Raw genomic sequence first — 12625 nt, forward strand, 5'->3', positions numbered from 1 at the left:
TTGAATTCAGGAGGCCAAGGTTGCAGTGAGCCAAGATTGTGCCACTGCAAACCATCATAAAGGTATATAATTTCCATCACTTACTGAAAGTACTGTGCAAGTATTAACAGTTTATCCACTGATAAGGTTTAGCTGTGTCCCCACCGAAATCTCCAGTTCTATCTCCCAGAACTCCCACATGTTGTGGGAGGGACCCAGGGGGAGGTAACTGAATCATAGGGGCTGGTCTTTCCCGTGCTATTCCCACGGAGTACATCTCCCAAGATCTAATGGGTTTCTCAGGGGTTTCCACTTTTGCTTCTTCCTCATTCTCTCTTGCTGCCACCATGTAAAAAGTGCCTTTCACCCTCTGCCATGATTAACTTCCCTGCATGTGGAAGTGTAAATCAAATTAAACATCCTTTTTTTTTTTTTTTTTTTTTTTTTTGAGGCGGAGTTCCACTCTTGTTACCCAGGCTGGAGTCCAATGGCGCGATTTCAGCTCACTGCAACCTCCGAGGCCTCCTGGGTTCAGGCAATTCTCCTGCCTCAGCCTCCTGAGTAGCTGGGATTACAGGCACACACCACCATGCCCAGCTAATTTTTTGTATTTTTAGTAGAGACGGGGTTTCACCATGTTGGCCTGGATGGTCTCGATCTCTTGACCTCGTGATCCACCCGCCTTGGCCTCCCAAAGTGCTGGGATTACAGGCTTGAGCCACTGCGCCCGGCCTTAAACATCCTTTTCTTCCCAGTCTCAGGTATGTCTTCATCAACAGCATAAAAATGGACTAATACATGCATTAACTTATTCAAGAGGAGTAAAGTATTTCCAGCTGTCTTCATTCTATGACCTGTCAAGTATCACTGGCTGTTGACACTATTGATAAGAACAGTGTGGGCCTATGGTGTGCAGCACGGGCTTCCTCACAAGTGTGGAAAACCTCACTCCACTGCTGACAGCAGCAGGGTCTGCCTGGCCTCTCCTCAGTGGGCTGCTTCTACTAGGTTCCTTGGCAGAGGTTTCACAGACTCTGCAAGCAACATCAGCTCTGCCCAGCAGCAGTCAGCCGGACTTGGCTTCGACAAAGTGTCTTGGCTCGGTCACCCAAGCCAGAGTGCAATGGCATGAACACGGCTCAATGCAGCCTCAACCTCCTGAGCTCAAGCAATTCTCCTGTCTCAGCCTCTGGAGGAGCTGGGACTACAGGCATATAGCACCATGCCCAACTATTTTATTTTATTTTTTGTAAAGACAGTATCTTATTTTGTTGCCCAGGCTGGTCTCAAACCCCTGGGCTTGAGTGACCCTCCCACCTAGGCCTTCCAAAGTGCTGGGATTACAGGTATGAGCCATTTACCTGGCCGTAATTTGCATTTTATTTTATTTTATTTTTTTTTTTTTGAGATGGAGTCTCGCTCTGTCACCCAGGCTAGAGTGCAGTGGCATGATCTTGGCTCACTGCAACCTCTGCCTCCTGGGTTCAAGTGATTCTCCTGCCTTAGCCTCCTGAGTAGCTGGGATTACAGTCACGTGTTTCCACACCCAGCTTTTTGTATTTTTAGTAGAGATGGGGTTTCGCCATGTTGGCCAGGCTGGTCTCAACTCGTGACCTCAGGTGATCTGCCTCGGCCTCCCAAAGTGCTGGGATTACAGGCGGGAGTCATTGCACTCAGAACTTCAGCATTTTAAAATGAACTATCTCAGCTAAGGCACAGTAGCTCACATCTATAATTGCAGCAATCTGGGAGGCCAAGGCGAGAGGATCGCTTGAGCCCAGGAGTTTGAGACCAGCCTGAGCAACATAGTGAGACTCGGTTTTTGGTTTTTTAATTGAAATTAACAATTACGCAAAATCGGCCGGGCGCGGTGGCTCAAGCCTGTAATCCCAGCACTTTGGGAGGCCGAGGCAGGTGGATCACGAGGTCAAGAGATCAAGACCATCCTGGTCAACATGGTGAAACCCCGTCTCTACTAAAAATACAAAAAATTAGCTGGGCATTGTGGCCATGCCTGTAATCCCAGCTACTCAGGAGGCTGAGGCAGGAGAATTGCCTGAACCCAGGAGGCGGAGGTTGCGGTGAGCCGAGATCGCGCCATTGCACTCCAGCCTGGGTAACAAGAGCGAAACTCTGTCTCAAAAAAATAAAAATAAAAATAAAAATAAAAATAAAAATAAAAAAACAATGAAGCAAAATCAACTATCTGCCCCCAGAAAAGTTAATTCTATCTTCAGACCCACTAAGTCTAGTAGTATGGACTTCATTATTTATTATCTATTTTTTTTAAAAGCTGGTTCCAACTATTCCAGCTAACTGCTCTCTAGTTGTGTTAAAATCTAACATTATCTATTTCATGACTTCTTTGCTTCACACGTTACATTTAGAGTTGACACCTCATTAAATTAAACAGACTCAGATTACCATGAGAGCCTTCTGTGGCTGGAACTGCCCTCCTCACGTTAGCCAGGCCCAGGTCATACAGATGCTGGTCTAACAGGCAGTGGTGCAGCTTTCAAACTTTCATGTGCATCAGAAGGGACTCCAACAGCATAGGCTGGAGCCCAACAATCACACCAAAAAAATTCAGTGCTCTACTCTGGGCCCCTACCTGGGAAAGGGTACTCAGGAGTACCAAGTCAGCTCCATCTCAAAGTCCAATGTAAAAGATGTTTGTGATGATGTCACATCCTCAGTAACTTTTTAATCGACTTCAACAGAAACCAAGTGAATGACTAATGAAGGGCAAAGCCCAGACCTAGACTGCAAATGTTCCTTACTAATTGCTGTCCGATTAAACTATGTGGCAGCATTCAGACTGTTACATACTACATTAAAAGCCATTTTCATAGGCAACAGAAAAAGTTACGCTACTCAATTACCAATGTATCACTGTGCAGATGTATTACCTCAGAAATAAAATTACTTACGCCTTTTTAATATCCTCGGGTGAGGCATGTCTCTGTACGCCTAGAACTTCATAGTAATCCACCATGTTTCAAGAGGTTGCTGTAACAGGTCCTGCAAGTAAAAACAGGTGGTCAGTAACGACATTGCCGCGCATGGGCAGGTCACAGCGGTGGGGCGGGTGTGCAGAGGGAGGGGGTGGTATCACTTCAGCACCTACTGGCCCTACAGAGGGAACTTCCACTAGCCAACCACTAGCGTGCTGAAAGACCTTGTCTGGAAGCTGTTTCCCAGATTCATCTCAGACCCTTCTAACCCAGGAGATGGAAGTTGCAGTAAACGGAAATCACACCAACTGCACTCCAAGCAAAACAGAGTGAGTGGAAGTTGAGACAGTAAATGGAGATCACACCAACTGCCTGGGCGACAGAGTGAGACTGTCTCAAAAATAAAACAGGTCAGGTGCAATAGCTCACACCTGCTAATCCCAGCGCTTTGGGAGCTTAGGTAGGCACATCACAAGGTCAGAAGTTAGAGACCAGCCCAACCAACATGGTGAAATCCCCTTTCTACTAATGAAAATGAGCCAGTCGTGGTAGCACAGGCCTGTAATCCCAGCTACTCAGGAGGCTGAGGCAGGAGAATCGCTTGAACCCGGGAGGCGAAGGCTGCAATAAGCTAAGATAACGCCACTGTACTACAGCCTGGGCAACAGAGTGAGACTGGGGGAGGTGGGGGGGAGGCTCAAACCTAAAACTTTTTTTTAAGAGACAAGTTCCTGCTATGTTGCCCAGGCTGGAGTGCAGTGGCTATTCACAGGCGTGATCCCACTACTGATCAGCAGCCCGGGAGTTTTGACTTGCTCCGTTTCTGACATGGGCCGGTTTGCCCCACCCTGGGCAACCTGCTGGTCCCCAGCTCCCAGGAGGTCACCATATTGATGCCGAACTTAGTGCAGACCCGATCGGCATAGCACACTATGGCCCAGAACTCCTGGGCTCAAGTTATCCTCCCATCTCAGCCTCCGGAGTATCTGGGACTAGAAGCACGCGCCACCGCACCAGGCCCAAACCTAAAACTCTATAATGAAATCACAATATACTTGGATGTATATAAACTACGTTATCAATTTAATGGAACATCAAATTTAGAAAAGAATGCACATCTTCAAATACATTAGAGCCAAGATTCTAGGTGTTACAAGTTTTATTTGTTTTTTTGTTTTGTTTTGTTTTGTTTTTGAGACGGAGTTTCACTCTTGTTACCCAGGCTGGAGTGCAATGGCGCGATCTCGGCTCACCGCAACCTCCGCCTCCTGGGTTCAGGCAATTCTCCTGCCTCAGCTTCCTGAGTAGCTCGGATTACAGGCACACGCCACCATGCCCAGCTAATTTTTTGTATTTTTAGTAGAGACGGGGTTTCACCATGTTGACCAGGATGGTCTCGATCTCTTGACCTTGTGATCCACCCGCCTCGGCCTCCCAAAGTGCTGGGATTATAGGCGTGAGCCACCGCGCCCGGCCCGGGTGTTACAAGTTTAATATGTCAACTACAAGATACACAGAATTTAGGGCCGGATGCGGTGGCTCATGCCTGTAATCTCAGCACTTAGGGAGGCCGAGGCGGGCGGATCAGGAGGTCAGGAGTTCAAGATCAGCCTCATCAACATGGTGAAACCCCGTCTCTACTAAAAATACAAAAATTAGCTGGGCATGGTGACCCGCGCCTGTAATCCCAGCTACTCAGGAGGCTGAGGTAGGAGAATCGTTTGAACCCAGGAGGCAGAGGTTGCAATGAGCTGACATCATGCCAATGCATTCCAGCCAGCCTGGGCTACAAAGAGAGACTCCGTTTTAAAAATAAATAAAAAATAAAAAATAAACCATTTACAACTTAGAAATAAACTGTATGGTTGTTTTCTTTCAGTTATTCCAACGTTACGTTATCAGTATTACTGGATACGTAACTAAGCAAAGATAAAATATTAATTGGAGAATGTGCCTACGGGTATACCACTACACAGTTCTTTCCACTCCATTTGGAATATTCAGTATAGAACATCAGAGACTCTTTTGTGTAGTAAGTTGCACGGTAAAGGAACACCCAATTTTGAAAGGCTTCCTCCCTGGTAGTTAGAATGACACAGCAGCATAAAGGATTCAAACCACACCAGTCCTACCAGCCTACGTAGAAAAGACAGGAGTCCATTCCCGGAAGTAGAGAACACTGCAATCTGCTATCTTTCAGGAACTAAAAACCTGCCCATCAGCCACAGCACACAAAGCGGGGCAGCCAACAAGCAGCAGGAGGGCCAGCATTTCTTTAAGTCTCCCCCACTCCCTCATTCCCTCACTCTCTAAGCTGAGTGACTAGGCAAGGTTATTTTCACTCGAGCTCTGGTTTGCTGCCAAGGATCTGAGGTGGCATTTTGGAAGTGACGCCAGCGGCAGTACCTAACAGAAACAACAGAGGGGGAAGCTGTTAATCCACTCTAACAGAACCAGAGCAGAAATCTCAGTACCAATCTTCCAATGCCAGGCATCTGAATCATCCCCTCTAAGCACATACAGCAAGAGGCCATTTAGTGTGCCATACGCCAAGCATACAGGCCCTTGCAAGTCCAAACAGCTCATCTTCCGTCCGCACGCACGTGCCTGGGTTTGTGCATGTGGTGGCGGTAACAGAAGAAAGACACCCCGAGACAGCAAGGACAGAGGTGAGGGCTGGGGTCGCATCGCCAGCTGGTGAATGCTGTGATTTACTTCAACAAAAACACTCGCTGAAAGCCTGTTGTCACACAGGTGCAGCAACCACTAACAGCACCTGGTACTCAAGTGGCACTTCATCAAATGGCTGGTTTTCTTACTAAACGTAAAAGCGTAAGGCAGTACCGAGAGCCAGCCCCCGCAGTAGATGCTCTCGCCTCTGCACTCCTCCTGCACTGCCTACCCTCGCCTGCTCCACTTCCTGCCTGGGCTCCTCCCCAGTCCTGCAGCGGCTCCGCCACTGCCTGCCACTTGACACTCACTCTTCTGTAAGGTCAGTAAAAAACCCACGGCACCACCCCAGACGTTTCCCAGCTCTCCTTGTCTGACTTCTCTCTGCCTCCCATCACCAGCTTTTGCCCCTCTACTAGCCTGCTGAAGAAACTGCGGAAACGCTAAAAGCTCAAAGCCAACTCTCCTCCTACATAGGGGTTTTCACCCGTTCCCATTATGTAAAAATCACTGATTTAGCAATGAGTCCCAAATGTTAGCTCCAAACTCAGGCCTCTCCTGCGCACTTCAGACACAAATAGACAGATGACTATTTGACACAGCCACTTGGATGTCCAGGAGACACCCCAAATAGAACACAACCAAAATTTAACTCTTAATCCTCCCCACTCCATACACACCTGGTCTTTTTCTAGTAAATTCTACCTTGAAGTCCAAGGTGCCTGACTCTGAAACGTTCACCTTCGCCAACTACACTCAGCACAGACACAAATTAATCACAAAGTCCTGCCGAGTCTACCTCTGAAATAACCTCAAATGCATTCACTGTTCTCTATCTTTAACAGCATCAGTATCCCTTACCCTGACCCACAGCAGCCTCTAATTTCATCCTGCCCTCAGCTTTCACAGATGTCAGCTTAGAAACGTGCAGACACGTGCCGGGCGCGGTGGCTCAAGCCTGTAATCCCAGCACTTTGGGAGGCCGAGGCGGGTGGATCACGAGGTCGAGAGATCGAGACCATCCTGGTCAAGATAGTGAAACCCCGTCTCTACTAAAAATACAAAAAAATTTAGCTGGGCATGGTGGCGCGTGCCTGTAATCCCAGCTACTTAGGAGGCTGAGGCAGGAGAATTGCCTGAGCCCAGGAGGCGGAGGTTGCGGTGAGCCGAGATCGCGCCATTGCAATCCAGCCTGGGTAACAAGAGCGAAACTCCGTCTCACAAAAAAAAAAAATGTGCAGACACTGACTGGGCATGGTGGCACACACCTGTAATCCCAGCACTTTGTGAAACCAAAGTACTCTGGAGGACTGCTTGAGCCCAGGAGCTAGAGACCAGTTCACGGTTGTGCCACAGCACTCCAACCTGGGTGAGTGAGACCCTGTCTCCAAAAAATGAACATAAAATTTAAAAATAAATTAAGATTAAAGATGAACAGCTGAGCATGGTGGCTCACGCTTGTAATCCCAGCACTTTGGGAGGCTAAGACAGGCATATCACCTGAGGTCAGGAGTTTGAGACCAGCCTCACCAACACAGAAAAACCCCATCTCTACTAAAAATACAAAACTAGCCGGGCATGGTGGCACATGCCAGTAGTTCCAGCTACTTGGGAAGCTGAAGCAGGAGAGTTGCCTGAACCCAGGAGGTGGAGGTTGAAGTGAGTTGAGATCACACCATCGCACCCCAACCTGGGCAACAAGAGCGAAACTCTGTCTCAAAAAAAAGGAAAAAGAAAGTTCAAAAAGACAAAGTGCACATGAAAGGACATAGAAACCAAACAGGACCGGGCATGGTGGCTCACAGCTGTCATCCCAGCACTATGGGAGGCCGAGGTGGACAGACTATGTGAGCCGAGCAGTTTGAGACCAGCCTTGGCAACATGGTGAAACACTGTCTCAAAAAAAAAAAAAAAAAAAAAAAACAGGCAGTGGCTCACTCCTGTAATCCCAGCACTTTGGGAGGCCAACGAGGCAAATGGATCACCAGGTCAGGAGATCAAGACCATCCTGGAAACACGGTAAAACCCCATCTGGACTAAAAATACAAAAAACAGCTGGGCTTGGTGGCAAATGCCTGTAATCCCAGCTACTTGGGAGGCTGAGGCAGGAGAATAGCTTGAACCAGGGAGTCAGAGGTTGCAGTGAGCCAAGATCATACCACTGCACTCTGGCCTGATGGACAGAGCAGGACTTCATCTCAAAAAAAAAAAAAAGACAGGGTAATCCCTGACCTAAAAGAGAATGGAGGCTTCAAAATAAATTGACTAAAATGAATTTAAAACCTACATTTAAGCCGGGCGCAGTGGCTCAAGCCTGTAATCCCAGCACTTTGGGAGGCCGAGGCGGGTGGATCACGAGGTCAAGAGATCGAGACCATCCTGGTCAACATGGTGAAACCCCATCTCTACTAAAAATACAAAACATTAGCTGGGCATGGTGGCACGTGCCTGTAATCCCAGCTACTCAGGAGGCTGAGACAGGAGAATTGCCTGAACCCAGGAGGCGGAGGTTGCGGTGAGCCAAGATTGCGCCATTGCACTCCAGCCTGGGTACCAAGAGCGAAACTCTGTCTCAAAAAAAAATAAAAAACCTCCATTTAAAATTTTTCAGTTCATGTCAATCTAAGAATCAAGGACTTACCACCCTGCCTTTCCTGTACATACTATTACTGTATCTTTAACTATATACTTGACAAGTCAATACTCTTTTTAATAGAAGAATTCCAGGTAACAAATGCAGAAGAAACTCTAGAATTAGGCGGTGATTCTCAAAGCCAGGACTCGAAGCAGCAGCATCAACATCACTTTGAAAGTTTATCTCAGGCCCACATCTGAATCAGGAACTGTGGGGTGGAGCCCAGCCCTCAGGTGCCACAGTGCAGGCTGAGAACGGCAGCATGAAGGACCCAGGGACTCCAGCAGGAACTGTGAACAGAAGTGGGCCTGTGACATGGAGCTGTCAGGGTCACCCACGCTATGGGAGACACTGTGCCTTGGGATGCGCTGCAGCTCCCAAAGCATGAGTCCTTACCTGACGCTTCAAAGCCATCCATGGTCTTACCCACAGCCAACCACAGTCCAAAAACAATAAACATTTCCAGAAATAAGTCATAAATTTTAAATTGCTCACCTTTCAGAGTGGTGTGATAAAATCTCGTGCCATCCTCCAGCCCCAGCCCAGGACATTCACCATTCCTTTGTCCAGTGGACCCATGCTGTGGACGCACCCCGCAACACTCAGGCATCTGGGTTTATCAGACTGACTGTGGTACCCACAATGGCTGCATTCAAACAGCCCTCACTTTACTTCACATGGCCCAAAGCGCCAGAAGCCTGATCTGAACACGCAATCTGAATATGCCAGAGAGGCTTCCTTTAAGAGAAAAAGGCGAACGTTCTCAAGGAAAAAACCCTACATTGAGATTGCTAAGATCTACAACAAGAACAAACCTTCCACCCATGGAATGAGTAGCGTACTGTAGTCATGGTCCCACCATCTTACCAGTGATTGTGAATCTCACAGTGTGCCTCATTTACAAATCAAACTTCAGCCTAGATATTTATGCACAGGAGAAGATACAGCATTATACAGGGTTCCAGACTGCACTGGTGGCCTTGGAACATAACCCCAGAGGACAGGGGAGGACCAATGTAGTACACCTAAAGGATTTAGTAATGTCCATCGCGTGGAACTAGGAAGTGAAACGGCATTCATCGTAAATGAGCCGTGGTTCCTGGAAAAACGACCTACCTTCATTGTGGTTCCTTCCCTACCCTGTGAAATGGGTGACATCCACTTCCTATGGTTATAGATGATGATGTCCATGGCAAGAAAGCCCTGGGCTTTCTAAGTGCTACCTGCCTGAGATGAAGTAGAAAGAACTGGTAATACATGGAGTGGATGGGCTCACAAAATGAGGAAGTGAGGAGGAAAGAGAAAAGCAGGCAGCCGGGCGCGGTGGCTCAAGCCTCTAATCCCAGCACTTTGGGAGGCCGAGGCGGGTGGATCACGAGGTCAAGAGATCGAGACCATCCTGGTCAACATGGTGAAACCCCGTCTCTACTAAAAATACAAAAAATTAGCTGGGCATCGTGGTGCATGCCTGTAATCCCAGCTACTCAGGAGGCTGAGGCAGGAGAATTGCCTGAACCCAGGAGGTGGAGGTTGCAGTGAGCCGAGATCGCGCCATTGCACTCCAGCCTGGGTAACAAGAGCGAAACTCCATCTCAAAAAAAAAAAAAAAAAGAAAAGCAGGCAGGAGAGACATGCACACACAGAGCTGCCTGAGCACAGTCAGAACTCATCTACAGAGATGCCACCCCCTCACTGGGGAGCCAGCAGGAACAGTCAAAAGACCTCCGCTCCACATCACCCCCACGCATCACACCACCTCATTCGACACTCAACTAAACACTGAGAGGCTCGACACTCAGTAATTCACAATAAAATACACTGCATGACTAAGTAAAGTCTAAGTGATACTGAAAATACTCCTGGCTTAATTTGGAGTTAATACTTTAAATTGACAACAGTTTTGGGTTTTGAGACGGTGTGTCACTCTCTGTCGCCCAGGCTGGAATGCAGTGCTGTGATCTCGGCTCACTGAAACCTCTGCCCCCTGGATTCAAGCAATTCTCCTGCCTCAGCCCCCTAACTAGCTGGGACTACAGGCACGCGCCACCACACCGGCTAATTTTTTGTTGTGTTTTGTTTCGTTTCGTTTTAGGAGAGACAGGGTTTCACTTGCTGGGATTACGGGGGTAAAGCACCATACCCAGCCAAACAACAGTTTTTTAATAGAGGTAAAACAGTGAGTTGGGAGACTGTCAGGGTTAATTCTTCCAACTACTGTTGGCTTTTAACATTCTTATCAAAAACTCAGAACAAAAACAATAAGGCAGTATTCAAAGACAGGACAGGCGGGGCATGGTGGCTCACCCCTGTAATCCCAGCACTTTGGGGGGCAGCCAGGTCACCTGAGGTAAAAAATTCTGAGACCAGCCTAACCAACATGGACAAACCCCCATCTCTACTAAAAATACAAAATTAGCCAAGCATGGTGGTGTATTCCAGTAATCCCAGCTACTCAGGAGGTTAAGGCACAAGAATTGCTTGAACCCAGGAGGCAGACGCTGCAGTGAGCCAAGATCGCACCACAAAAGTTAGGCAGCTAATGTGTGACGTATGCTATTACAGCATCCCATAATTAAAAAGTTGCTGTCTCAGGCCGGGCACGGTGGCTCACGCCTGTAATCCCAGCACTCTGGGAGGCCGAGGCAGGTGGATCACGAAGTCAAGAGATCGAGACCATCCTGGTCAACATGGTGAAACCCCGTCTCTACTAAAAATACAAAAATTAGCTGGGCATGGTGGCGCACGCCTGTAATCCCAGCTACTAGGGAGGCTGAAGCAGGAGAATTGCCTGAACCCAGGAGGCGGAGGTTGCGGTGAGCCGAGATCGCGCCATTGCACTCCAGCCTGGGTAACAAGAGCGAAACCCTGTCTCAAAAAAAAAAAAAAAAAAGTTGCTGTCTCTGGGCAGGTGTGGCAGCTCACACCTGTAATCACAGCGTGAGACTCGGGGGGGCTGAAGCAGGAGACTCGCTTTGAACCTGGGGGGTGGAGGTTGCAGTGAGCCAAGATCACACAACTGCACTCCAGCCTGGGAGACAAAGCAAGACTCCATCAGGAAAAAAAATAGTTGTCTCCAAGTACTTCCTTTGAGAAAAGTGCCATATTGGGTGTCTTCCACAAATTATTAAATAAAGGGATCTTTATAACACAAAGTTCAAGTTCTGACTCATAAAACATCCAGACTTCAATAACCACTAATCAGTGCAACCTTTCTCTGAACAATCGCCAGTGACTGGAACTCTATCCCCAAAGTCAAGCCCTGAATTTTCGTTGACTATATATGTATAAAAATTATTCCTTAGGCTGGGGAGTGGGGGGTCTCCAGGGAATTTTTACCCTTCAGTCTTTGCTCAGATTATTCGATGCAGGTTCAATTTTTTTTCCACATACTTGCCTTTGGATATTTGGGGGCTTTATCTTGCCAACCTTTTCTGTCTCTAGGCAAACATACACGTACAATTATTTACAGTTCCTCCTGAGAAACCCTGACCTACCTGGTCCCTCCCCTCTGAGTAAGCTCTGATGTTGTCATGTCTTAGTTGCCCCAATCCAACAGACATTCCACGGACAGTCCACTGTCACCCACAAAAAATAACAAGGCCCAAAGCTCTTTCTGAACTCAATCACCAGTGTATCAGGAAGGGAATATGGACCAGGATGCTGCAATGAATAACACAATTCGGGCAGGTGCAGTGGTTCATGCCTGTAATCCCAGGAGGGGGGAAAGCTTGAACTAAAGAGCTCAAGACCAGCCTGGACAACAAAGGAAGACTCTGAATCCACAAAAATTACAATAATTAGTTAGGCATTGGTCAGGTGTGGTGACTCATGCCTGTAAATCCCAGCACTTTGGAAGGCCGAAGCAGGCAGACTACCTGAGGGCAGGAGTTTGATACCAGCCTAGCCAACATGACAAAAGCCTGTCTCTACTAAAAACACAAAAATTAGGTGGTTATGAGAATTTCTTGAACTTGGGAGGCAGCAGTTGCAGTGAGCTGAGATCACACCAATGCACTGCAGCCTAGGTCACAGAGCAAGACTCCGTCTCAAAAAAATAATTAGCCAGGTATGATGGCACATGTGTATACTCTCAGCTACTCATGAGGGTGAGGTGGGGGGATGGCTTGAGCCCAGGAGGTCTAGGCTACAGTGAGCCGTGATTGTACCACTGCACACTGCACTCCAACCTGGGTGACAGAGCAACACGCCGACACACACCGACACACACCGACACACAAACACACAGAGTAATAAAACTCTGCTAGTCCCCTGGTCTTTTTAAAGCTGGCGTCACTGTCCTGCCTTCCCGCTACCTTTGGGCAGGTTAAGACTCTCAAGGGGGCCAGGCGTGATGGCTCAAGCCTGTAATCCCAGCACTTTGGGAGGC

At 47.9% G+C, this 12625-nt stretch overlaps 1 protein-coding gene across 3 annotated transcripts in view; it reads right to left on the minus strand.

Moving 5' to 3' along the window:
• The window catches only part of DNAJB6 (DnaJ heat shock protein family (Hsp40) member B6), a 78767-nt gene that overhangs the window by 56467 nt on the left and 9675 nt on the right, over positions 1-12625 (minus strand). For all 3 annotated transcript variants that reach the window (XM_039472723.2, XM_039472722.2, XM_074378842.1), the window contains exon 2: positions 2910-3000. In XM_039472723.2, coding sequence (XP_039328657.1) covers positions 2910-2974 — 65 coding nt within the window. In that variant the 5' untranslated portion in view covers positions 2975-3000. The remainder of the gene's footprint in view (positions 1-2909; positions 3001-12625) is intronic.

The sequence above is a fragment of the Saimiri boliviensis genome, chromosome 10 (assembly GCF_048565385.1).
Source record: "Saimiri boliviensis isolate mSaiBol1 chromosome 10, mSaiBol1.pri, whole genome shotgun sequence".
Classification (NCBI taxonomy): Eukaryota; Metazoa; Chordata; class Mammalia; order Primates; family Cebidae; genus Saimiri; species Saimiri boliviensis.